At 46.5% G+C, this 26,786-nt stretch overlaps 2 protein-coding genes across 2 annotated transcripts; both read right to left on the bottom strand.

The window, feature by feature from the left end:
- Window positions 1–155: 155 nt before the first annotated feature.
- LOC135375837 (uncharacterized) lies at window positions 156–12,073 on the bottom strand. The gene is made up of 6 exons (XM_064608481.1): window positions 11,823–12,073; window positions 11,344–11,481; window positions 10,558–10,662; window positions 8,529–8,666; window positions 1,805–6,646; window positions 156–184 (listed from the first exon to the last, which is right to left on the bottom strand). Exons 2-6 carry the CDS (start codon window positions 11,423–11,425, stop codon window positions 156–158), a joined length of 5,196 nt encoding a protein of 1,731 aa, XP_064464551.1. The 5' UTR covers window positions 11,426–11,481; window positions 11,823–12,073.
- Window positions 11,647–26,786, bottom strand: LOC135375836 (uncharacterized). Its single transcript, XM_064608480.1, has 10 exons — window positions 26,680–26,786; window positions 25,346–25,483; window positions 25,137–25,230; window positions 23,666–23,767; window positions 20,574–20,711; window positions 14,396–14,497; window positions 13,223–13,385; window positions 12,731–12,807; window positions 11,823–11,924; window positions 11,647–11,738 (listed from the first exon to the last, which is right to left on the bottom strand). The coding sequence occupies exons 4-10, from the start codon at window positions 23,760–23,762 to the stop codon at window positions 11,647–11,649; spliced, it is 771 nt and encodes a 256-aa protein (XP_064464550.1). The 5' UTR covers window positions 23,763–23,767; window positions 25,137–25,230; window positions 25,346–25,483; window positions 26,680–26,786.

The following is a 26,786-nucleotide window of genomic DNA, read 5'->3' as shown; positions in this document are numbered from 1 at the left end:
GTGTGCGAGCCGCTAATTCTGATTCTCGCTCATGATGAAGAGGAATAGCAGTCTCTGTTCGAAATATATGGGCGTCTCTCCTCCTGGGACACTTCCCTTCATCTTTGCTTACCGGTTCACTGAATTTTCTCCCCACCTGCATCTCTTGATGACATCTAAGTGGACACATTACTTCCAAGGACAACTGCATATAATCATTTAATCACACGTACACAAATCTAATTTGTAACAGGCATATTTGAGTCAGTCGAGGTTCCTTTACACGAACCTTGATTACTTCAAAGTAATATGTTCCGTAACCTGTAACAATAACTGGAAAAGCAATTTGGAACCCTTACATTTATTAGGTCGTAATAAAAGTACGACTGTATCGCACATGTGTTTCGCTCGACAATATTTACTTTACACAACTCTGCAGCGAAGTGAGCGAGAGTTCCAAAATAATTTGAATTAAACCTTTTCCAATGTGCGAAAAACACTTTTGTTCATTTACATTTGACATTTGGGTATATACATTTGACACCAAACATAATCGCACGCAGCCGTATTCTAATACTGTGGCATATCATAGCTAACCACATTACTAGCACATTAGGAATAGACACATTTTTTACACATTTTCAAATCACGTTATGAACCTACTACGGAATGGTACTTTGTAACATAAGGAATAAGAAACAAAATGCGTTAGTCATAATCACAATCACAAAAAAATCACAGGAGTGATTTGTTTTCTTTCATTTTTGACACTGGATGAATTTTTGTGCTTTCTCGGATGAAGGCAAGGACTCAGTATACTGCTGTTGATACCTCTATTAAAACTGCCATATCGTCTTCAGAGCTCGTGTCCACTGACAGATCAGTGGCACTTGGTGCTTAACCACAACCGTTGCCAACAATCGTCAGCATCATGAATGAAAGTCACTCAAGCGAGTCCATTTCTGAAGGAAGCTATCCAATTTGGGATATTTCCTACTTCGGAGGGCTCCTTGTAATAGTTTCTTGCCTTCATAATCCTTAGCAGAAACATTTGTATGCGGAAGCAAGAGAGGAACATATTTCAGGAGTAGTGATATCTCAGTCTTTGTTGGACGCAGGAATGAATCACTCTCTACATAATACTTTCGAATGCGGCTGGGTGTTGCACAGAAACACTTATCTACTGCGTTGACATCTGAGTGGAGTACCATCAGTTTCAGACAAAGCGTAGTTCCCATACCCGTATACTCCTTCCAAAATGACAGCGGGAGAATAGTCAATAAACTCGCTGCGTCATAATCACAAGAATATGGCAATAATGTCACCAGCTCTTCTCTCGTACGATCTTCTGCACACCTTCGTGTTGGTGATTCGCCGTATTTATTTGGACAGTTCATAAGAGAGTGTGGGATAAGGCATCTCAGAACATTCATGTTGCTACTTTTAGGGGAAAGAAAGCACCATGTGCAACCGAATATGTCGCGCATATTAGGGAACGAGTGGGGAAGAAGGAAGTTCACGATGTCAACGGCACCACTTATACAGGCAAAGTGAAGAGGTGTCCTTCCATCCTTGTCACGGGAACTCATTCTAGAGCGGAGTAATAATAACTTTATAATGTCCATGTGTCCATTTGAGGCGCACACATGCATGGGTGTCTCTCGACGCATATTGATCACGTCCACTGATTTATAAAAAGGAATGAGGAACTTCACCACATTTGTGTGTCCCTTCCTCGCGCTCAAGTGCAATGCAGTGTTCTCTTTTTTATCTGTAAAGTATACGGATGAATGTGAGAGGTGAAGTTCCACAGCTTCCACATTACCTTCCTCTGCTTCTATTAGCAACTTGATATTGCCATCGTCATCGACCATTTCCGCGTCGACATCGTCAATGTGGGGATCATTGGTGTTATTCATGTGCGACCATCCCCGATATAAGGTAACGATGTGATCATTTTTTACTCTGCGTTTTACATAATCCTGCTCACTGAGATTTAAATGCGGCAGTAACAGCTTCATGTAATTAATGAGATTTTCTTCTTTTATCTTACGTAGCCTGTCCTTGGCCATATCATGTAGCAGTTTGCGGCTATCAGGATCACCAGCGATGACATCTAAATGGAGGAAGAGAAGTTTCAAACACGAAATTTCTTCTTGGAAATCCCAATTCACTTCCGCATACACGGAGTTTCTGCTGATCCTCTGTGCATGCCTAGGGTCACTGTGTCGCAAATAAGGCCATAGAGTTTGCATCACTTTCCTTACACCATCATTCGCCCAGACGTACAACGGTGATGAGCCGAACGTTTCAGGTGAGTTCACGAGCGAGTGTGGGATGAGACAACTCACAACGTTGGACTTCAAACTCTTCTCATATTCGCGACTTCTCCGAGCAACTGCTAAGCACGTTTCTCCTTCCCAGTTAAGCATGTGCGCGTTTGTGTGGGGTAGAAGAAACGTCACAGCTTTAAGGGAAAGAGAGGCAGAAGCCTCATGAAGCGTTGTGTTCAGCCTGATGTGATGTTCGTCATATGTCCGAGTGCGAAGGAGTAACAACTTCATGGCCTCCAAATCATCTCTCTTTGCACATATATCCATCGGAGTTTCTTCATGATAATCGAGAACATTCACTGAGGAATAAAGAGGAAGAAGTAGCCTCACAATCTCTGCATCTCTAGTCAAGTGCAAAGGAGTTTGAAAGCGTCCATTTCTATTGTTAACGGATAAATATGCGGGGTAAATCTGTGTTGTCTCCAGATTTCCCCTCTTCGCGCTAATGTGCAACATTGTGTTTCCATCCATATCAAGAATTCCCAGATCGCAGTAAGGAAGGAGCATTTTACAAACAGTCTCGGACTTTGCGTAAAAAGGGACAGTTCTCATGCTACTGTCTGTAAAACTATCAAGGTTTCCAATTACCGAAGACTCTGCAGAACATTTCGAGCTTCGTTCCTTGCGTGATTCTAATTGGTCCATGATGTCTCTGTGCAGATCTACTGTACTCTCTCTCGGGGACACATAGGTCAGATACACGTCTAAAACGCCTCGTAGGTCGTGTCTCACAGCCGTGAATATTGCTCGTTCAAGAAAATGTCTCTTTTCCTCGAAGGTTTCACACGTGCGTAGATTTTTGGTAGAACGTTTCACTGCTTCCTCACTGCATCGAGCGCATAACACGTTAAGTCTGTCTCCCGCAGCCGAAGTCTCAGTCCGCAAGCATTCCATCCATTCTCCAGCGTATTTTGCGTCCCATGGAGACCGCAGCTCTGCGTACCCAAACGGTGACAGTTGAAACAAATCCTTCGTGATTAGCTCATCATCCATCGGAAGCTTCTTCAATGTTGCTTGATCAGAATGCAGGGCTCCTAAGTGCAGTGGCGTCCTTTCGAGCTCATCGACTTTCAACATATCCTCTCTTTGGATATCGAGCTGCTCAAAATATGAAGCGTCATTGTTCATCACAGCAGAGTGAAGGGGAAAGGACTCCGATGCCAGTGCGTCGAACAACATCATTACACCGCTGTATTCTTCTTCACGGTACAGATTGACAATGACATCCCTCAGGTCTAAATTTTCTGTTACTTTCGCTTTCTTCAGTAAGTAATCGGCTGCAAAGAATTCAGCGAATGTCTTATGAACGAACTCTGGAATTCCGTTGTTCAGACCATTCAGAAATCCTTCTTTGAGACAATTATTAGCTGCGTCCTTCATTAAACGTCCTTCGGGCTCTATATTCTCTAATTCGTCTTTGTTCAATAAGTATTTCAAGGTTTCCTGAGGGAATATACACTTCATAGCGAGGAGTTTATGGTTTTCGTAAAACTGAAGCGCTGCGGAGTCATTCTCCTCTTGTACGGCGTGTAGGCGGAGATTTTCTTTTCTTTTTTCAATTCTGAATACAAGGTGCTTGTACCACACAAACAACTTGTACACGTGTACAATATATAAGTTCTTATTCTTATCGGCTGATATGTTTGCACGTTTAAGTAACGAAGAGTAATCGTCAGACTCTGCAATTTCCCCATTCTTCATTTCAAAGATCATACGAAGCAGGAGAGGGGTTTCTAGGATTGTCTTGTTTGTCTCCTTCAAGTTCGTGTGCAGTCGCTGGAACAGCTTGGAGACTCCAGTATTTTCATTGGTTGAATGAGCTGTTCCCTCATATTTTCTAATGAACTCCTCCTGATTTTCGTCTGAAAAAGGAAGGAGTTCATATGACACCGTGTGGAAAGCATCTTGTGCATGGGACTTAAATACAGTGCGAGTAAACATATATATCTTGCAAGCTTTCTTTTCAGATAGAAACGATGTAAGCTCCGAGACGCACTTGCGGCATTCCTCGTTCACTTCATCGAAGGCATCGAAGATGACGGCAACCTTGAAAGGGCTTCCGACGTTCAAACTTTCCTCGAACAAAGCGAACTCCAGACCATCTTTTTGTACTTGGCATAGATCCGCTAGATACCTGCACATATCCGCTTGACTCGGCGACGCTGTCTTAACAGATGCCATTCTCTGAGGAAGGTCGACGTACATCACCCACCGCTTCGTATCTCGATTTTTTACTTCTGTGCACAAGCGCTTTGCTAGAGTACTCTTTCCCATACCTGGTGCACCAGAGACTATGACAACCTTCTCGTTTACGTTTAACAAGGCGTCCTCGTTGTAACTCTCACTTCCCGTCATTGGAAGGTGACTGAGACGACCATTTGATTTGGTCCACAAGAGTCTCTTATGAGGTTCGTCGAACTTTAGCAGGTGCACTACTTTGTTTCGGAAATGACCATCTTCCAGGAGAGCTTCGTAGTCACATGGCTCGTGGACGAGTACGAATTTCTCGAAATTCTTTAAATCCTTCTTGGCCTTTGCCTCACAACCGGGAGGTAGAAGTGTTGTGACCTGATTGTGTGGACAGCCCAGAAGTGCGAAAGCCTCACTGTCGTCGCCTAGATTGCATTCTTTCAAGTTAATTTCCACGGCTCTTCTACACTCTCTTTTCACGTAATAGTTCTCAACACGTTCTTCTAGTTCATGAAGAGGAGGTCCCAGGTCAACGTTCCCCGACTCACATAGCTTTAGGAAAACTGCAGTGTCAACGCAACGTAAGAAGGTATCAATATTTGTGGCGTCCGAGAACTTAGAAACGTCTTGGCCCTGAAGTTTTACGCGGGAATTTTCGAAAATCCCTTCTTTGCAGCTATTCGTGACATGCGCAAAGGTTGCTTCGTCGATTCTGTGAACTTCGTGCCTCTCCGTAAAGAATGCATCTGCTTGTACTCGTTCCATCAAGTAGTCTTTGTCGCTGTCTTCCACGAGCAAGATGACTTTTGATCCAGTGACACAGGATACTTCACTGAAAAGCTGAATCATCTTTTGGACGTTCTTGTTTTGTTGGACCGTTACAAGAACAAACGCATATTTGTAGTCTAGTAACACATCCTTCAGTGTGGAGTCTAGCTGTTTTGCATCGAAAAACATGTACGGAAGTCCCGTAGATTGCACAGCGTTGTGAACCATTATTTCGAGAAGCCTCAGTTCTGGGCCCGTAACTACGTGAAGTAACCCGCTTTCCCAGACACTGTTCTTCGGTTGGTTCTCGAAATTGACGTTGAGTTTGCCAATGTTGAAAGCTTTGTTGAGTCTCTCGTTTACCTTTTCTATCATTGTCGCATCTATCGACGGGATTCCATTTTGAATGTATTTCTGCATGTCCGGGATGACAGTATCCTCGAAAAACTTTCGTAGTTCTGGTACCTCATTTTCGAGAACCCTATTTCCATGATCGCTGCCATATTCAGTTAGTATGTGTGGGATGCGAACAATCGCTTCTTGTTCTTTATTTTTCATCAAAGCTTGTCGGATCAAGACATCCACATCGTTTTCTCTTCGTTTTTTTATGTCATCCAGAATGGCTCTGTATCGCCGTTCCATTTCTGTATCTTCGCGGAAATATGGCTTGCCATCATTTTTATACACCAGATGAAGTGCCAAATGACAAGATTCGTGAATGAACGTGCCCCGGATTTCGGCTTTCGTTCCTCTGCCTCCGATAGAAATTCTTTGCTTTTCGTAATCAGTAAGTCCGAGAACGCGGCTGCCGCTGCACCCCGTGATCCCCTGAACGTTTTCACTGTTGTAGTCGAATAGTATATCCAGATGCGGTGCTGTGGCAACAACTTTCAATATTTTCTCGTTTAATTGGTCGGTTGAAAGTTCCCTGAACATCTTCTCCAATCGCCCCTCGAGGTCATCACATCCGACGTGGCTCCTTGATTTGCTTTTCAAGTAATAGATGTAGGATTCTTTGCATTCTTTGGTGTAGTATCGTTGCCGTCGAATTTCAGCTCGATGAACGCCTGTCAGATATTGATAATACGATGCTTCTTTGTCGTTCTTGAGTCCACATCCACGCGAGACTAAGAGGCCATGTATACGGATGGCTTTCTTTTTAACAGCTCTGTAACGAGCTGATTTTTCTTTCACAGGATCCAGCCAAAGTTTCAAAGCAGGTGCAGCATCCAGGCACTTTTGAACACGAGCCTCGTCTTCCGCCGCAATGGCTTCGTGCATTTCCTTCCTGAGGTCTTCCCACTGTGACGACATTTCCATCTTGAGATCAAATTCAGGTGTCGAAGCCATGCCTTTGGAGATGAAGCGAGAAATTCCTGTAATTTTAGCAAGGAATTTAGGAACGTAAGCAACAATAATTGGAATACAAGAGACAGGTCAAGTGCGGTAATGTATCTGGACCGCGACCCTCGTTTTTCCGTGTTTGCGCCGCGAAGCAACAGTGGCTACAGGGGCTCGTTTTTTGCTCTGGGATCATGTTGTATAATAAAACCAGCAATGATATGTCGTCGCTGCTGTATTTTGGGTTGTTGTCTAGTGTCTTTGAGTTTCCAGTGTTCATCGATACCTCTGCTTGTTTCGTTAATTGACTCTCGAGACCACGACAGTCATTTCACGGGAACAGGTTTGTTTCATCCGGCACATATCAGAAGACAGGGGGATGGAAGTGTTCGGCTTCCTTATAGCCGTCGACCGTATCATATCCTTGCAAGAAGACAGAGGTAGAAAACAAGTAGACACAAAAGAACAAGACAAATGCGAGTATACAAGAGTAGATACAAACAAGCAACGAAGCATTAGTACACTTACTGCGAGGAAAACACAGAACCAGAATAACGAGAAAAAATACACATGGACGGCTCGGGGATAGGGAATGCCACGTATGTAACGTGAGTTCCTTAATGAAAAAATAGGAGCATGGGAACAGCACGAGGAAGCCAATATGGACGATTAAAGATTGCAACGCATTGTGAAGCAACACTAATATTATGATAAAAGATCAGTACAAATGATTAATGAATTCAGAACAATGCTAGGACGGAACACAAGTGAAGCAACAGAAGTTTTCGAGTATGTGCGCGGTCCGCGCCCTCTGTTGGTCTTTCTCTCTCCCCGCGTCTCTGTGTCGCTGCATCGCTGAGCAGTGCCTCCGAAAACTCGCATCCAAGCACTTCATAGTTCATACGGATATCAGGCTTACGGGCTTGTATTCTGAGAAACACAAATCCTGCAACTTCGATAATGAGGCGTGCACTGCACTCGCGAATACGGCCACGAACTCGCTTGGGTGTTTGCTTGCCTTTTCGGTAGACGGCGTTCTAGTCGAGTAAGGGTTGTTGCGTCTGAGTAGACCGCGGAATCGGCATCCTTTGCTTGGCAAGCAATTTTTGAAATGCAATTGCTGAAAAAGCAGGAGGATTTGCAGCAGAGACTTTAGGCATCTGAAGCGTCCAAGTTACAAGCTTTGACGAAAGCACAGAGGTTCTACATGTGTGCCATTTACTTTACAGCTCCTTTTTAGAAAACGCAAAGACCGATGTAATGTCTTCACGGTGAGTCTGGCATGTAGTGCCGCCAAGTTGCTTCTTTCTCATCTTGCTCATCACCTGCCTCACTAGAAATTTATGCACGCTGGCCCAATGGGCTGCCTATCAGCGAATATGCGACCGTTGACTGTGATCAGGGATAGCCTCCTTGACAGCAATTAGGGAAATTAGAAATGAAACGAAGAAAGAAAACAACGCACGAGAGATGCTAGTTGGAAGCCTAGCAGGGGATCTGCCAATCATCTAACAAGCTCTAGACGAAAATATATTTGGCATTGTGTAATGCATAGACCCACTTCAGTCTGTAAACAAGAGGGTGCGTCCGCTCACGCGCATAGAGTAGACGTAGCTGGTAGAGAAAATGGAGTCGGAAACCGCACGATGTATGCGACGTATTTCTCCATTCTGTACCGCGAAGGACATGCAATAGCTGCACCACTTTGCGGCATGCCCTTAATAGTGACCGAAAACACACAATTACTGATCGCGCGGTTTTCGTCCACCAAGCACGATAGCAGCCCCGCCGCACCCCCATGACGTCAAGCACTGAAGCGAGTCTACAGAGAATAAGAAGACGGAGTGTGGAAGCTTGTGTAACATCATGTGAGAGAAAATGGAACCCTTCCCCCAGATTTGGTGGCCTTTCTGTTACCTGTGGGCCCTGTCCATTCTTCGAGTACCTTCTTGAGTTTCTTTACATGAAACGGCTTCCCGGCCATGTCTACCCGGTTGATGACCTCGTGGAACTCTTCGTCAGTCAAGCCGCGAAGCTGCTGCACATTGTTCATTCCTAAGGGAAATTTCAGCACTGGGGTTAAAATCGTCTGAGGCTTTATGAACACAGTTTATACGAATGCGTCGCAGGAGGTTGTTATATCCACCTTCGTACATGTTACAGAAAAAATGGAGTGATCTAAAATCTTTCGGCATACATAGGGTACAATTTGAGAAGAAAGATGCGCTAACAGTTCCTTAATCTCTCTGGGTGGAATATCGCTAAGTTGGCTCAACTATAAAGTCTTATACCACCAAACTGACCAACAGCACACATTTACGTAGACTGTTGCATTCTGAAAGTGATTTTACGAAGGTCAGTAACAATTTGCAGTCCTAGGGACTAAACATCGGGGTTAGGGCACCAAAATGGGGAGGGAATAGCAGTCTAAGGGACTATAAGGAGCCGCTATTGATCTCCGTTCCACTCCTCCCCCTCCCCTTGAGTGTACTAGTCATATGATCATCAGTCACCAGTCATGATCGTTAGTCATGATCGCTTTCCACGCCGAGACTGGGAGGTGACACGGGTTCGAATCCTGTCACCGGCTGTGCTGTATCAGGTTTTCCCAAGACTCAGCCCAATGACCCCGATCGAAGACTTCGAACAGGTGATCACGCAACAAACCGTACACAATCATTTTCATACAGGGTCACCGGCAGGGGCGGATTTAAGGAGGGGGGGGGGGCGACCCCATGCGGTTATGTTCCCTATGTAAAAACCCTATCTCCTGGACGATGCTGCGCCGCAAAGCACGAAATTTCCTTAAGACCCCCCTCCCCCCCATGACAGACCCTTAAATCCGCCCCTGGTCACCGATGGACCCCATTGTAACCAATATCGAGACCCAGTGTGTGAGCATAGTGGCATTGTCGCAGGCAGTGCTGCTGACCATGAGATGGTGTTCATGTGTGGTAGGAATGTCACTGCAACAAAAGCAAACTCTTCACAGAAACATTCGCTAATTCGCACGGTTGAATCCGATCCGCATCGAGTTGCTCAAGAGCGTTCGTTGCGCATAGTGGTGTTTACTAAGCCTCTAAGGGCCGCGATGTCGAGCGTGGTCTAGATTAAACAAATTAACAAATGTAGTCGCCCGTCACACCAAGACTAAAACCGTAAGCGTGAAATCCCACGGGCTCGTATACGAGCATTTGCGAATTAATGTAATGTTCCCGTTGAAACGTTACATTAAATATTCTTTTTCGCACGTTAGGACTATTTATAAATTACGTGACATCAAATGATTAACATTGCGTCGTAAGATAATGCATGGTGTCTCAGCTTCTTCCACGAATAAGCCTCAATTCAGTAAAAGTGTGTACAAGTTCACTCTTCCAGACGTTGCCACTGTGGTCACATTCTTCCTCTTTGTCCACGCTGGCAACCTTAGTCAGCTGGACTCTCGCCCATCCTCCCCTCTCCACAGGAAACTGCTTGGTCCCTGGCCACATCCGCAGCCCAACAACGCTCTGCCCTCCAAGCTCTCTCTACCTTTCTGGACAACATAGGACTTCGATCCTTATACTCAAGGGGCTCATTATTTCATTCCCCACATCGCCACCAGCAATGAGGTAGAGTGTGTGACGTGGCGATGGAACTCCCCATTCATCATCTTAAAATAAAGTTCCTGATGTTGTGGGAGTATCCGTTACTCGAAAAACACCAAGACTCATATTTGGGAATATGAACTCAGTGAAAGGACTCATCATCATTACCCATAACGATTCGCGTGTTTCCCTTCTGACTGACTCATGCGGTTGTTCCATGGCATGAGGCGACAGAGTGTGTTGTGACTCGAACCGAAAGACAGGGTTTTCAGTATGCACTTACCATAGCCTGCACAGACCAACAAGCGCTCTGTGTGCTGTGTGCTGTGCAAGCTGTGCTAATCGATTAGACTCACCTATTTCCTCGAATTTCTCGCAGTAAGAGAGGAGACCCGCTGGTTCAAGGAGGTGGTGAATCTCCGACAGTCTCGGTTTTGTTGCCGGAACGGACGTCATTGTGACTGAAAAAAATAAGCGATTGGTTGGCATGCTGGAAAAAAATGATATTTGAACTCGTATCTGCGTTATATGGGTTACATACATTGTGTATGCATTGGAACGACATCTCAAAGGAAAATGTATAGCACCAGCGCATGCAAACGGCAATAACAAAGACACTTCCTACGCTGCATTGTGCGTGTATTAACATAATAACCATTCAATACGGAATACGCCTGCGTCCTTGTACCCTATGAGACGCAAAACACGACCATCTTTTGGGGCCCATTTAAATGAAAAAAGAAATACGATGGGTATTGTGTGGTACATAAGTACAAACACAGCAGTGGATTGTTGATCTACGTATCTAAACGGGTTGCGAGACCTCGATAGACGTTATTAGTTTGCACTGTGGACACGACGTTCTACACAGCGTGTAAATTGAGAAAAAAACTGAACGGCGTATTAGGGTATAGGCGTGTCCATCATGCGGTCCATACGCCCGTTCGTTCTTTCAGTCTATGTCGTTAGTCAGTAGGACACTAGGTGCATTGCGGAGATTTAAAAAATAGTTGGGGAGCGTGTAAATTCATTATGTTCCGCGTCATTATGTTCGCCAAAGCCATTATGTTCCGCGCAGGAATGCCAAGGTGGAGTATACGAGGTACGAGTGCTATGCCTCAGTGCAGTGGTGTGTAGCTCACCTGGGTGTCCTGTCCAATGTTCCAGTTCGTTCTGGAACCTCATCATGTGAAAAGGGAATCCAGCCATGCCAACAAGATCCATGAACTCCTGGAACTCTTCTGCCGTCGAGTCAAAAAGCTGCTGCACATTGTCTACGCCTGGGGTTAAGTTCAACACTTAAGTTAAACACGTTCCAAGTCTCATGAAGACGATTTACTAAATGCACTGTAGACCACGCAAGGTACTCTCTAAGGTACTCTCTAAGAGTGAGAGAAATTGTCATTTTTATTCATTTATTTATTTTTATTATTATTCGCGCCATTTCAAATCCGAGGCACTTGGCCGCAGTATACCACTGATCCACCGAGGCTGACTTCAGAAAAATCGTTCAGCGAGCATGCCGAAAAATAGTGACCTTAAAACAAAACACTTTAAAAAAACAACCGAAGTACCAGTGAGGTCGCTATATTTGGTGACACGAAGACGCATTCTGGCTCACCTTTCTCGATGAACTTGTCGTAGTAGGTGAGGAGATCCGCTCGCTGAAGCAGGTCGTGAACTTCACGCTCCGACTCGTTTGAAGGAATGGACGTCGTTACGGCTGCAAAGGAAGTTCAGTGTAGGCAATACAGACACATATGTCCGGGCAGTGAGATTTTAAATTTTCATTTAAGATAAGATAAAATCGACTTGCTAGCATAAAGGAATACGTAAGCTATAGTGCACCAGGAAGACGAAGAATATGGGTAGAATAGGATGTAACACTTGGCCCCCTCTTACCCGGTACATATTTAAGAGAAGGTTCTCCGATACGATGAGGATCTGTATACCGAGTTTCACAACAAAGGGTAAGAGACGCGTATTACATCGTTTGTGCGAATCCCGAAACGCAGCTGGCTCTGAAATGACGGAGGCACGTCAGTCAAGAGGGTTTGTGAGCCATCGTGCATATCTCTCGCGGTGACGTCAACGTCCTTAAGGGAACCAGACCTATAGCAACCTAGAGCCATCGCGCTGTTCATTGACAAGATAATAAAACCATTGGAGTGACTGATGATTTTGCTCCCCTGACATGAGAAACGGAAACATCTGGGGCCACCGTTTTACTGACATTACTACCGTCATTGAATTTCTTTTTGCAAGCTCCAGAGAAGCACTCCGTCACAAAAGGACACAATGACTAATGTAGCTGGAGGTTTGACACGTAGGACTGAACCTTCTTTGACACCTCACTACGCTATCGGGTCTCAACACCTTTTCGCTCACGTATGAACCCGTTTTACCGTCCATCAAGACACTATCCCCTGCTCATAATAACTCCAGAGCAATACGCGCATAAGTTCAGAGGTATCTTATTGCTTCTCCCGAGTTTCTTGAGGCTGTATTGCTCCTCGCGAGCGACCCTACCGCTGGCACCGATGAGACACGTGCATCTAGAAACTGCCATGACCCAGACTTGGTGCGTCCCTGGCGAGGGAGATGTCCTGCAAATGATACACTACACAAGTGTCGACCGGAAGTGAATGCCGCGTGGCGTCCTTCCCCCATTTCAATTCCCAAATTTCCCCTCCCAAGTTCAGAATCCCTGTTGAGGCACATGCCTTTACTAACCCGAACCTGTAAGTGCTCCGAAGGGTCCGTAACATCTTTTGTGGATCGCGGATTGTTCGTGGAATAATTAGAGGCATCGCGGAGATTGAAGTAAGGGACACGTATAGGCAACATACAACTCATTTACAGTGCCACGTAGCACCTTGCTACTATGTATATACTCGGCGTATGACCTGGGAATCAACTAATAACGCACGTACAGCCGAATTCCCCTTGGCCAATATGGATCGCGTACGAATACTACCATGGAGTGCCAGGAGCATGTACACGATAAGTGAGTGGTTTTACCAGAACCCGAGATTTCTCCAATTACCTGCATGGCCTGACCACTGTTTCAGTGCGTTCTTCAATCTTTTCACTTGAAGGGGCTTTCTGGCCATGCCTACGTGCTCGGCGAGTGTCCGGAACTCTTCGTCGGTTGAGTCACAAAGCTGCTGCACATTGTCTGCGCCTGAGAACGAATCCAATACCGAGATTAAACATCCGTAACGTGTCCTCGGACACATTAGACACATCCCTAACGCAGAAGGCCCTACCTGACCTGGAATACGAATTTTTGTCTCTGTCTCGCGTTAAATAGTTTTATGATGACCTATACTATAGGGCTCGTTAACCTGTGCAATCCCAAAGACCCTATTATCAGTCTTTTTTGTTCTTTCACTCCAGGGGATGCAGCAAACATTTAATCCCATTCTAAAATAAGTATTCTTAAATTACTTCTTAGAATGGCAAGAGAAGCCATACAAGAGTGCACAAAACGACGGGACTAAACATTTCTTTTCGTGTTCCCCTTCACTGGCGATTCTAGAATTTCCATGACGAAAACCCGAGACTGGGAAAAAGACGAAAAACAGACGACACAACACAAAGTCTCAAAGTTGAGACTTTGTGTTGTGTCGTCTGTTTTTCGTCTTTTTCCCAGTCTCGGGTTTTCGTCATGGATCTTAGCCACCAGCTCGCTTGCTTTTTAACCATTTTATCTAGATTTTCAACACAACCAGCCCATCATTCTAACGTCTTCAGTCTTAGCTCAGCATGCCGAAATTATCAATCTGTCGAACGAGATTTATTTGTAATAATAATTGTAACTGGTATAGAAAGCTTGCCGTTTTGATGGCTGGTTGCATCCACACGACTATGGTAAAGATATATGAAAAACACCCTGAGGCCCCGCTTTGCGTGGTGGAATTCACCCCCCATGTCGCGCCCTCTGCCAATTAGCGAATCTTGGTGTGGCGCGCTCACACAGGTCTACGAGGTGAACTTTAGCGCTTCTTCAGCGCAGGAAGAACTACCATTCGGGACGGCGTTAGGTGACGGCTTAACTCTCTCTATCTTAACACTCTGCTCTATCTCATATTTCGCCTTTCACCACCACCGGCCCCACACGCCTTTGCAAATGCAGCAACCTGCCTGGATCCCGCTAGTATTCGATATACACAGACACACTTTTTAACTCACCCAGTTCGATGAACTTGTCGTGGTAGGAGAGAAGATCCGCTTCTCGAAGTAATTCGTGAACTTCGCCTTCTGATTCGTCGGCCGCACTGGACGCTACCGCGACTGTAAAGCAATGTCGACTGTTAAGCCATTGATCGACATCCACGCAAAATCATAATTCATTGTAAGATAACGTGAAACTCCTGTTACTATCTTCATTTAACGATGCTCAGAGATAAAACTACAGAGTGATTGATGTGGCAACAGCGCGTTTGAGAATCGAGTCAGTTGTGGGTAGGTTGTCGGTACCTCTATCTCTCAATTCTACATTTCTATGCAGTCATGCATGTGGAAGTCCGGTACCCCCAAATGACCTATGTGATCATCTGCTTCAATTTGAAATGTTCTTCCATGCAATTAGATCTTAGATCGACGGAGATTGCAGAAAATAGGTTGTCAAATGCTTGGCTTGTAATGCTGGGATTTCGTGCTCGCGCTTGCTCAGCACGGACGCTTATTCTGTTGCTCCTGCTTTCCCTGCTAAGCCTAACCCTATTGCTTTCAAATTTGTGGCCTTCCTCGGCTTCAGCTCTGTAGGCCTTTGTGCCAATGGAGCGAGGACGGGACGGTCGCATGCCGGCCATGGACCGGCCACCCGACGGAGATGATCCTTCCACGATTCATCATCCGCCTCTACGTGAGCGTAGTCGCTCTCCGATGGTTCGAGACCCAGCAGCGGAACCGCCGTCACCTCCGTCTTCCGCCACCGCCAGACCACCTGTATCACCCCAAGCCAGCCTATCTCTATCACCGTGTTCTGGCGATGGAGGATTGACAAGCGTGTTGACGTTGAAAGGTCAGATGTTGCACAATGATTGGTCCGAGACGACCCAAATGTACACCACTGTTGTCACTGATCCCGCGAATGATCAGGAAGAGGAGCAGGACATTGGGGATCCTTTTACCCTTGTCACGTACAAAAAGAACAGGCCTCAGGGCATCCCAGTTCTGTTCAAGCCGGTGCAACCCGACAAGTCCTTCTGGAAGGTGAACCCCAACCTGATTGCGAAAGACATTCGGTCTGCTGCGCAGGAGCTAATAGCGCACCATCGTGTAAATAAGGACGGCTCGATGTGCATCTTCGTCACCACGGAGGGCGCAGTCTCCAACCTCCTTTCACTTCGAAATGTCGCTGGTATTGACGTCGAAGTCAGCATCCCTTCGTCATATGTGAAGAACCAAGGAAAAATCAATGACGTTCCGCTTGCTTATACCAATGAGGATCTCACCTCCTACCTAGAAGGCGAAGGCGTCATAGCGGCTCGTCGGCAAATGCGGTACGTCTCCAATGACGACGGCTCGGATCGCTACGTCCCTTTGAGAAGTGTGATCCTGACGTTTCAGTCCAGTCAAAAGTTACCTATGGAAGTTCACTTGGGATTTTCAATCCATAAGGTACATGAGTACGTAGAAGGCCCGCTACAGTGCTTTCACTGCCAAAGGTTTGGTCACCTCGCACGCAACTGTCGCTGGCCCCAACGCTGCAAGATTTGCGCCGGCCCACATAATTTCAAGGAATGCACGGCTCGGCGTCAGCCGAAATGTGCTAACTGTAGAGGACCCCACGTTGTCTCGCATTCCCAATGCCCTTATAAGCGCCAAGCTATCAAGCGTTTTCAAGAGTCTGTCATCAGCATATCCCAACCTGTGAGAGACCATCATGCGTCCGATGCTCGTGTGCAACATCACCGCCCCCATGTGTCTGAGGGCCCCGCTATGTCACCGCGGCCTTCTCGAATTGGACAGAAGTCCCCTCGTCAGCTTGATGGCGACGCAGCTCGCGTCTTCCACAGTAGTAATGGGGAAAAGACGCTAATACCACCTACACCTGACGCCGATACACCCCAGCTTTCACGGGCAACTTATGCTGAGGCTATACGAAGGCCTTGGAAATGCGCTACGGCGAAGCCAGTGGTTTCCCGACGATCGAAGCACGCACACACCGCAGTATCGAGTGACAGTACCACAATGTCTGTCCTCCTCCCTCTAGTTCTGGCCGCACTCAAAGCGATTGTGTCCTCTTTCCCTGCTGCTGCGTCCTTACCCGAAGTTCAGCACCTTCTTGCTGCGGAAGGAGTGCTAACATCCTTGCATGGACAGTCTTTATAGGAGAGCCACAGTGCTGCAGTGGAACGCGAGGGGCATTCGCAATAAGCTCCCCGACCTCAAGTTGTTTCTTCTAAAATATCCCATTCCCATACTTGCCATAAGCGAAGCGTACATTAAGGACGACTTTAGACTCAGCGGGTACAACGTATTTACATCTGGCAGCCAAGGCGTATCAAGGACTGTGCTTTGTGTCCGGAAGGACCTAACGGCTGCCCAATTACAGGAGCCGCATATTTCTTCCGCTGACCAAGTGAGATGCAAGGTTCGACTGGGCAACATTGTACTTACTGTTGTAAGTTTGTATCTCCCGCCCTCTATTACCTTGTCGCAGCAGAGCATACGGGACATATTTCTTGGGCTACCACCGCCGTTCCTGGTAGTGGGGGACATCAATGCCCACCATCCACGGTGGGGAAGTGCACGTACAGACAGGAGGGGAATAAGATGGGTTGACGTCATCGACGAAATGGACCTGTGTCTGCTCAATGATGGTTCACCAACGTTCCTGCGTAGAGATTTCTCAACTGACGTCCTGGACGTGTCCATCTGCTCAAAAGATGTTTCCAGGAGTCTCTCGTGGTCGACTGATGTCGATGGGAAAGGAAGTGACCATTTGCCCATCTACATTTCATGCGACAGGTATACTGGCCAACCCAGGACCAAATTTGTTAGGTTAATTAACTGGAAGGACTTTCGATCGTCTTGTTCAGAATTGGCGCAGCCGAACATGTCAGCAGAGCAGCTAACCGAAACGCTGACTACTTCTCTTCGATGCTGTTCGCGAACCGTAAAGGTCGCGACAGGACATATGGGAACAAATCCTCGCGTGGAACAACTACGAGCGCAAAGGCGGAGAGCTGAACGAAAGGCTAGACGATCGGGGCTGTTTCAGGACATCATAGAAGCCCGGCATACTGCCAGGGTAGTACAGAAGGAACTAAAGAATGTTGACAGAGAGCGCTGGCGTCAATTCTGCGCAACGCTGTCGCCTTTTACCCGCGCTGCCAGAGTGTGGAGCGTGGCCCGGAGTCTGAGAGAGACCCTCCCGCCCAAAAATCCTTTGGGAGTGCTAGCGCTGTCTCTCATGCGGTCCGAGAACTCTGTTGCGCTGGACTTCTGCAAGATTATATCCGCAAATTCGCAAGCTTCAAACACTGACGTATTCCGCGCTTCCACTTCCGAGATACAGGAGGCGATCTCACGAAGAGAACCAGTGGTGAACGCACAGATGGATATGGACTTCACATTGGGTGAATTCAGAGCCGCGGTGTGCCTGTCACGAGTACAATCGACGCCAGGTGGAGACGGAATCTCCTATCGAGCCATCCGAAACCTTAGCGACGGCTGTGTTTCCTGTGTGATCCATGTCTTCAATACATCATGGAGAAGCGGTGAAGTGCCGCAGTCTTGGAAAGATGCCGTAGTAGTCCCGCTGTTAAAGCCTGGCAAGCACCCATCTGACCTGTCATCCTTTCGTCCAGTTAGCCTGACGAGTTGTCTTGGTAAAGTCTTGGAGCGAATGGTCTTGCATAGACTGGAGTGGTGGCTTGAGGGTCATCGTACCTTCCCCGAAGAGATGGCAGGCTTCCGTCGGAATCGTAGCTCCATAGACTCTGTTCTCGATCTCGTCACCACCGTCGAGCAAGCGAGGAGCCAGAAGAAAATAGTCATGGCAGTGTTCCTGGACGTCAAGAGAGCCTACGACACCGTCAGTCATGCCAACGTTCTGCATCTTTTGTTGCAAGCAGGCGTTCCCGACAGAATGTTCTTCTGGCTGGCTGATTTTTTGCGCCATAGAACACTCTCTGTTCGCACAAAAGAAGGAGTCACTTCGAAAGTTGTCTTGACTCAGGGCGTACCACAAGGCAGCGTTTTAAGTCCTATCCTTTTCAACCTTGTAATGGCAGGCCTAAAGTCCTGTATCGCCCCTAAAGTCAATATATCTATCTATGCTGATGACGTCTGCATTTGGACTGTTGGGAAATCGAGGCCTGCTATCCTACGCCGTCTTCAGCATTCCCTGGATAACATCTTGCGGTACCTAACGGAGGCAGGCATGGATATATCAACTGAGAAAACAGCAGTCATGGCTTTTACTCGGAAGCATATGCATCGGTATCAGCTCTTCCTTGGCGATACGCCCCTTAGGCTGGTAGCACACCATAGATTCCTGGGTGTCATCCTAGACTCCAACTTGTCCTGGAAGAAACACATCGATCACCTGGACACAAAGGCACACCGGTGGATTTCCGTCATTCGCCACTTTGCTGGGCCGAAGTGGGGAATGAATGAGAAGTCTCTTCTGGCCATCCACAAAGCCCTAGTCCGAGGGACTCTGCTATATAGCCTACCAGTCTTGCACGGAATTTCACAGACGCAAGAACATCGACTGCGGTGTATTCTAGCACGGAGCTTAAGGGTATGTCTTGGCGTCCCGAGAGCCGCGGAAACGCGGATGGTGATAGCAGAAGCCCGCGAAATACCTATTGAAGTCTTACGGCAGAGGGAGACCATTCGCCATTACTTGCGCCTCAGAGCACATCACCGCCGCCATCCACTAATAGCAAAAGTTTGTCGCCGGAAGCAATGTAACGCATACAACTGTTTCATGGAAGTGAAACCTAAGGTTCCCCCGTTTTCTGCAAGATCACTGGTGCCCACGACGCCTCCGTGGTCGCTTCCAGTACCATCGATCGCATTGTCAATTCCTGGTCTTAATGTCAAACGAAACCAAGTGCCTACATCAGTTCTGAAACAGCTTGCAGCGGATATGATGCACAATCGCTATTCTGACCACACTGCAGTTTTCACTGACGGATCCTCCAGTCATGAATGTTCATCGTCTGCATTTGTTATTCCAACTGACGGTGTGTCACATGGATACCGTCTCTCACACCGCACATCATCAACGTCGGCTGAGTTATATGCTATCCTGTTGTTTCTACGTAAGACGCCCTGTGACGATCCGCGGGCCTGGGTCATCTACTCAGATTCAAAGGCTGCTCTTCAATGCATAGCCAACATGGGAATACGTGGATCGCTCGCCCCAGTTGTCACTGATATCCTCCATCAGGTTCAGCTTCTAAGCGATCACGGTCATCATATATCCCTGCAGTGGGTCCCGGGTCACTGTGGTTTGAGCGGAAACGAGGAAGCCGACAGAGCGGCAACGGCTGCTCAACAGTCTCCGGCTGTTGTACCAACGGTGTTATCAAGAGGAGACAGGAGATCACTTCTGAATGAGCTCATTCAGCCACTAGCTCGCCAGCAGTGGAGTCGGGACATCACTGACAGGTCTCTCATGTATTCTGTGGATCCCACTATGTCCTTCTCAGTTCCTGACCGTTTACCACGCTGTTTCACGTCCCTCCTGCACAGGCTTCGTCTCAACGTTGCCTTCACTCCCCAATTCAAGTGCCGAATCGGATACTGTGACAGCTGCCTATGCTCCAAATGTGGCGTTGAAGCGAACATTGAGCACGTCCTAATTGAATGTAAGCTCTACGAAACGGAGAGGCGGCAACTCTGTGCTCAGCTGAGTGGTGCTAGCCGGCAGACGTTCAACCTGGCTGCAATTCTTGGCCCATGTCAGAGCCATGTCCAACACCGTCGAGGACTTCTGATGTTCTTGGAGTTCCTCTTGGCTACCGGCTTGCTCCAGACGCTGTAGGGTCCACCCCTGCATCTCAAGGACCATTGGCGCTTCTTTCATGTGCTTCTTCCTTTTGTGCGACGTATAGCGTTGCGCAACCAGACGACGGGAGTTCGAGTTGGACTTGCACATAACTTCATTTTCATATTTCACATCTCATTCTTCTCGTGTAATGGGGTAGGGTACTGCTCTCAAGCGGTGAATCACCCCAGGCCATAGTCATGATTTAGTTGTTGTTGTTGTTGTTGTAATGCTGGATTTGTGAACCAACGAAGAAAGCCTTCCCGGCATTCAAGGTGCCATTATACACTGGTACCGAAAGCTTATACGGGATACAAGAAGATGGATTCCTTTCTCCCCGTTTGGTTCTTCATTTACCTGACTGTGCTGTCCACTGGCCCAGTGCTTTCTTCAGTCTCTTAACGTGAAATGGCTTTGTGGCCATATCAACGAGGTCAATCACTTCCTGGAAATCCTCCGCCGTCGAGTCAAAAAGTTGCTGAACGTTGTCCCCGCCTAGAAACAATTACAAAAGGGTTAGGTTAAGGTTCCAAGACACCTGACTCCGTGCATTATAGAAGTACCACTAAAACACACTGATGGGGATTATGTGCGGCTACAGGTACAGCAGACGTTGAAAGGTGAGCGAACCCTACCCAAAAAAGGAGTAATTTTACTGCTTTTGTGGACTAAATGCATTGCCACAAATAGTAGTCCCTTTTGGGAGTAAATGAATGTCACAGAGTGGAGACTGTATTTCACGCCCTGTTGTAAGAGTCCCAGGTACATAATTCGTGTGCATGCATGTAAATGCTTTGAAGCAAGCCGCCAAACCGTGACATATCGAGTTATATAGAATCTTGCGCCATATACATAGGGCACAATTTGCGAAGAAAAACGCACAGACTGTTTCTTACTCTGTGTGCCTGGAAAATTGCTACGTTGGCTGAGGTATATAGCCTTATATGCCATCCAATTGAACAAGCGCACATATCTACATTGACTCTTGCATTCAGGAGAACATTCGCGAAGTTCAATGACAATTTGCAGTCCTGGGGAGTAAATGTCGGGACTAAATGTCGTGCTATAGGGACTAAAATGGGGAGTAATTGCAGTCCAGGGGAGTAGAAGCTGCAATTACTCCCAGTTTTACTCATTTTTTTCTTGGAGTGTAGGAAAATCCCGAAGAGTTGCGTCAACCGCGATAGATGGCGGTGACCGCGCTATAAAATGAGACCAGCGTACAACGTTTTCTGGACGGAGAGACACCGAGGGTTCCGCGGTGGTGACGACCCTTGAACCTTATGTTCAAGTCTAGAATTGGAGTTTTGGACCCCTGGACCTCCTGGACCTAGACCCCCGCCTGGTTTCGAGCACACTCAAGCGATACCGAAACCACCGTAGTGTGTCGCTACCAGGACCACCAGGGCCACCTGGAGTGGCCCCCCAATCTCGGCTTCACCTTTCGGAGCAGTAGGGCCTCTCTTTCCTTCCCCAATGCTTGTAAACAAGGTGGGAGTCAAAATACGTATTGCGTGCTAAGCGGATTTGCTTTTCCTTAAATACAATCCGTATCTTTCTCTTCTCCAAACAGGCTTAATTGGTACGCTCTGAATTATGCGGCCACCGTCTCTTGTCCTCACATGTACACGCACGACTAGCTTCCGTTAGTATTCCGCGTATGCATCGACACGGCCTATTCTGACTCACCTATTTCCATGAACTTGTCGTGGTAGGAGAGAAGATCCGCTCCTCGAAGTAGGTTGTGAAGCTCCCCTTCTGCTCCATCCGCTGGGGTGGACGTTGCTGCAACTGTCGTTTTTATTCTTAGATTCAGACGCACTTTTTCATTGTCGGAAACGACTGAAGGGCTAATGCGGCGGTAACGTAACTGTCGGTTGAGGAAGTTCTTTAGAGAGGAATGCAGCCGCTTGCAATTCAACCTAACTATCCTACACTTCTGCCAAGTTATGCATATACGGAGAGCAGGGCGTTCTCACAGAAGCCTATGCAATCGTTGCTTCCATATAGGAGGTTCATGAACGCAATTAGAATCATTAGAAATACTTACGGAGATTGCAGAAAATAGCTTGTTAACTGATCTGCTTGAGAGGCCGGACTTTGAGGCCAAGTTCAACGAAACGCCGGCTTTGTATACGGACATTATGTACCGCACACGCAGGCCAACACGCGGTACATAAGATCCAGCCCCTTCTCCAAATTTGGTTTTCGATTTACCTGTGTCTGGTTTCCACTCTGCCAGTGCTTTCTTGAACCTCTTGACGTGAGGTGGCTTTCTGGCCATATCTACCATGTTGATCAACTCCTCGATATCTTGATCACTGGAGTCACGAAACTGCTGCACATTGTCCCCGCCTAAGGGCAAATCCGTAATTGAGGTTAGGGTGGACAGATGCCTTATCAAGACAAGTAACTCCATGCGTTGTAGAGGTACCAGTGTCATTGTTTGCAGCCTTCGTCTTCGATATCAAAGATTTATTTATCTGGACCGGTGTTTTTCTCTTCTTTTTTTTTTGTGTGGACGAAACAGTCGCCTTGCGTTTTGTCAATGCACTGACATGTGGACCCGTACTCCAACGTGCATAGTATTGAGGTAATTATCTATATTCCAACAGATTTTCCTCTAATTCCTATTTTCTACATCATGAGGCGACCATCGTTGAGCTTGAGAATATGCAAAGAGTCATGGAAAGTAGCTGCTCTAAGTAATATAAAATACTTGTTCTCAGGGCTTGAGGCTTCTGTTGTAGCATGGAAACAACATGAAAAAAACACGAAAAAAAATCGTACGAAAAATATATTTCCTGAGACGTTACGGGATCAACGCTATTTATATCTGGCGAGATTTTTTTCAGTACTTCTGAGAGTGTGGGAGTTTTTAAATCCCGTTTATTTAATATATAAGCTGTTTTCGGGAGGGAAACTTCACCAATGAAGCTATCAAGCGGTGCAGAAAATTACACCATCGATCTCATGCACGCGCTTCCGGACCCGACAACCCATTTAAGCGGGTCTTCGGTTCCAAGGTGAAAGTTGTCGTTGAAACATATTTTTGCAAACGAATTACGTCGATATAAACACATCCCTCAGTGTAGACAACCTTGGCACGCAATATTTTGTACTGCGACCTTTGCCCCTTCGCGGTCGTGGAAAGGAAATAGGCGTTCTAGTAACATCGGAGTTTGCCTCGAAAGGGAACTCTGGTCAAGAAGTACCTTATCATTCGTCCTATATTGAGAGTTACTTCGCTAAACTTCATCGCACAGGACGCGTATTTGGCTACAGTCTCAGAGGAGGACGTGACAGACTCCTGCTCTCATGGTACAGGGTTTCGAACCCATGACCTCGGCAGCGGTCAACCCCGACCTGTTGGCGCTGCGTGGTTGACGACGAAAGTGTCACGTCCCTGATTGACATGCCCGGTGATATGAAGTTGCGTTTTGGCTCACCTATCTCGATGAATTTGTCGTAGTAGGAGAGAAGGACTGCTCGTTCAAGGAGTTTGTGAAGCTCCAGCTCTGATTTATTTGTCGTAACGGTCGTCATCGTCTCTGCAAAGTAGGAAGGTTTTTCAGAGTGTGGTTCACACACGGGAAACATAGCGATTCAAAAGATCGCGTATCTGAGGTAAGATGAGCATTGCAAATGATGAAGCCGTCTGGAGTTAATCTATAGAAGAAAACGAGTCTTTGTACTGCCTATACTGCGTTATTTACGCACTAGTGTGTTACACTATATATTTACGTTTGTTATGTATCTCTCTTTCCATCAAGTTGTAAAACATAATAACAATATGAAAGTAAAAGTAATTGCGCGTGGAAAATTCGCACTGAGAATACCGCAACTAAACCAGCCGTGACATCACTGAAGACACCTTCGAAGACGTGTTTGCATCTATTTCCGGTAAGGTCACGTGCTTGCGAAAACCAATCAGTGTGGCCGAAGCTCTCACTTCCCAGATGGCAGGGATCGAAACAGTTTGCTGAAGATGACGCGAATAAACCAGGGATCGGAACCGGTATTTTTTTCGGTCCGGTTCGGGTTCGGGTTCAGGCATATTGGTTCGGTTCGGGTTTAGCTCCGCTGAACCGAAATTATCAGCTTGAACCGGTTCAGGTATATCGGTTCGGTTCGGGTTCGGCTCAGGGAGAACCCTCCACCCCCCCCCCCCACCCCTGCACATACACAGACAAAAAAAAATCTGTCAGCGGTCGGGGCATTTACAGGGATTGGAACAGTTACTTCTTTCGGCCTCGGTTTAACCGGTCCACGGGCAGTAATTTTGCTACATGCAAGCAAGCTTACGCTCACCGTACACGATTGTAAGAGAAAGGTGTGAGATAACCGTTCAGGTGAGCAAAAAAAAGGTCGCTCAGTAGTACAATTAATTTACCTCTGAACCGCTTCCCGAACCGGTAACCGTATCAATTTTTTTCGGTTCAGTTCCGGTTCGGCTCAGGACAAGCAAAAAAATCGTTCGGGTTCGGTTCGGGTTCGTCAGAAAATAACGGTTTTTTCCGGTTTTCGGTTCGGGTTCAGTTTCGGTTCCGATCCCTGGAATAAACATATTCGAACATCTCTCAGAATATTATGTCAAACAACCAGTCACATAACCGAAGTAACTTGAAATAAACGATTTGCGAGTAACATATCCAACGAGTAAAATATTTTCCGCTTGGATTCGTAAAAAATAAAGAAAACTACTACATGAATGACTATCATCTGATGAGGCCTATTTACTTCACATCTGGAGTCCAGAAAGTCCCTTTAAGGAATCTGTTCTGTGTTCAAAATGTTTATCTAGCGTCAAATTATACGCAACAGATTCCAGCATACGCGTTTTTACTTTTCTTTTTTCCGTTTTTTTTTTTTTTGTCAGTCGGTCGTTTCTGGTAAGTGGGAGGCTCTGACGGGACTTACCTTATTGCGCGTTACAACCGTGTGCAAGAAGGTGACCTCCCTGGGAGCCCTCGCTGTGATGGCACGGGTTGACGGGTGGTTGATCGAATACCTGCTACGGTAAAAGAAAACGTCAAGGCAATGCGGGCTATGGTCCCCGTCAACTATGTTATCTGGCTGAATGCAATGCCACACAATGGAGCGTATAATAGTATTCGAGTCTTACAAACCTTTTTCTTCAGTACTTTTTTCAAGCACCAGGTAGATCACTTGTCAGTCTTTGTACCCTGCGCTCATCGTGCCCTGGCTCCGCCGAACACTTCAGTTACGATCGTCGTCGATGTTCCCACGCCGGACCCATGGCCCACCTGCAATGTGCCATGTGACTTACGAGACATTCTCATGGTGATCTTGCATGGTGTGGTCACAAGTGTGGTGTAAACTGTGTTGTCTCACATTCCATACAGGGCTTGCTGCATGCTTTCTAACAACGATTGGCGTTCATAAATCCATGCTCGTCACTGCGTTGTGTTGAAGATCGCCTCCACAACGTATTCATAAAGTGTCCGTAGTCTGACTTTTAAATGGCATGTCAGTAATGTCATTCAGGGTTAGTTTCACCTACAGCAGGGCCCTACCGGTTTAACATAACAAAAAAAAATTATTTTCTGTCGAATAGAGGACCATCAAGGGGAGCTATAGGTTTCAAAACTGCACAAATATAAAAATGTGTATTATAATATGTATCAATTAAGCTAGAAGGGGAAAATATTATATATTACAACGTCTATGTGCCCTATGTGAGCTAGTCACATCACGGTGACTAGGAAAGAGATAATTATCTCTTTCCTAGGCTCGAGAGGGTACTTCACGTGATGCCTTCATGGGTTCTTATCGTCTTATCAGTTGTTTTTCTGCCTGCGGACCACCCAAGGTGACCTTTCCTAGCGAGGACATCATTAAATTTACACTTTATATAACAAACTATGAGCAAAAGTCGCCAGCAATTGTTCAGAAAGACACCACCAGACACGAGAAGGGATGGCGCAGTGAGATTGTTTCCCACTGCGGATGCAACAAATCGTGTTGAGACGACAAGGTGACAATGATGGGCGAAGTACGCAGTTATTTAGGGATGGTAGCATTAATGACGAGCGTTCCAATTAACCGCAACACAACCACCGAGAAAGGAAAAAAAAAAGGCAGACGGCACAAATAGGTGGGAATTCTGAGCGACCATCGATGAGAGTGACGCTTTATATTAATCGAAGGAGAAGCAAGGGCGCGCTTCGGTGATGCTTGGGGAATTTAACGAACCACCTTTCCGGATGCAGCGTACGTTATTTACTGTGACGATACAGATTAATAGATAATGGGTCGCAGAGGAGTAGCAGGATAAGCAAAGACAGACGCAAGAAAATCCCGCTTCTAAAAATACGCTATACAGTTAATAAAAAACAATTTACCAACACAGTGAGAACAGTAAAAATAATCGCAACCACATAGTGAATCGCTACAACGCAGCATAAATAATAGTGAAAAATATACGTATTGGGGACCTCACCTCACTTTAGACTTCCAGTGATGTTCAGTTGAAGAGATGGAGATCCATCGATCACCTGGCGGAGTCTGAAGCGACGCATATGGGAAACCTGCTTCTGTGGAAGGCAG

The sequence above is a fragment of the Ornithodoros turicata genome, unplaced genomic scaffold, assembly GCF_037126465.1.
Source record: "Ornithodoros turicata isolate Travis unplaced genomic scaffold, ASM3712646v1 ctg00000947.1, whole genome shotgun sequence".
In the NCBI taxonomy this organism is placed as follows: Eukaryota; Metazoa; Arthropoda; class Arachnida; order Ixodida; family Argasidae; genus Ornithodoros; species Ornithodoros turicata.
This window is presented reverse-complemented; position numbering and strand designations above follow the sequence as displayed.

Bases quoted from the DNA above. Each gene is read 5' to 3' on its own strand.
- LOC135375837 (XM_064608481.1), bottom strand. From the start codon at position 11,425: ATGGATCTTGTTGGCATGGCTGGATTCCCTTTTCACATGATGAGGTTC. The intron at 6,647-8,528 runs GTAACAGAAAGG...CTAAAATTACAG, and splicing joins AGAATGGACAGGGCCCACAG to GAATTTCTCGCTTCATCTCC. The intron at 185-1,804 runs GTAATGTGGAAG...GATTATATGCAG, and splicing joins GCTAATAGAAGCAGAGGAAG to TTGTCCTTGGAAGTAATGTG.
- LOC135375836 (XM_064608480.1), bottom strand. From the start codon at position 23,762: ATGACGACCGTTACGACAAATAAATCAGAGCTGGAGCTTCACAAACTC. The intron at 14,498-20,573 runs GTAAATGAAGAA...ATTGCTTTACAG, and splicing joins CCAGTGGACAGCACAGTCAG to TCGCGGTAGCGTCCAGTGCG. The intron at 13,386-14,395 runs GTGAGTTAAAAA...ATTCGTTCTCAG, and splicing joins CGACAAGTTCATCGAACTGG to GCGCAGACAATGTGCAGCAG.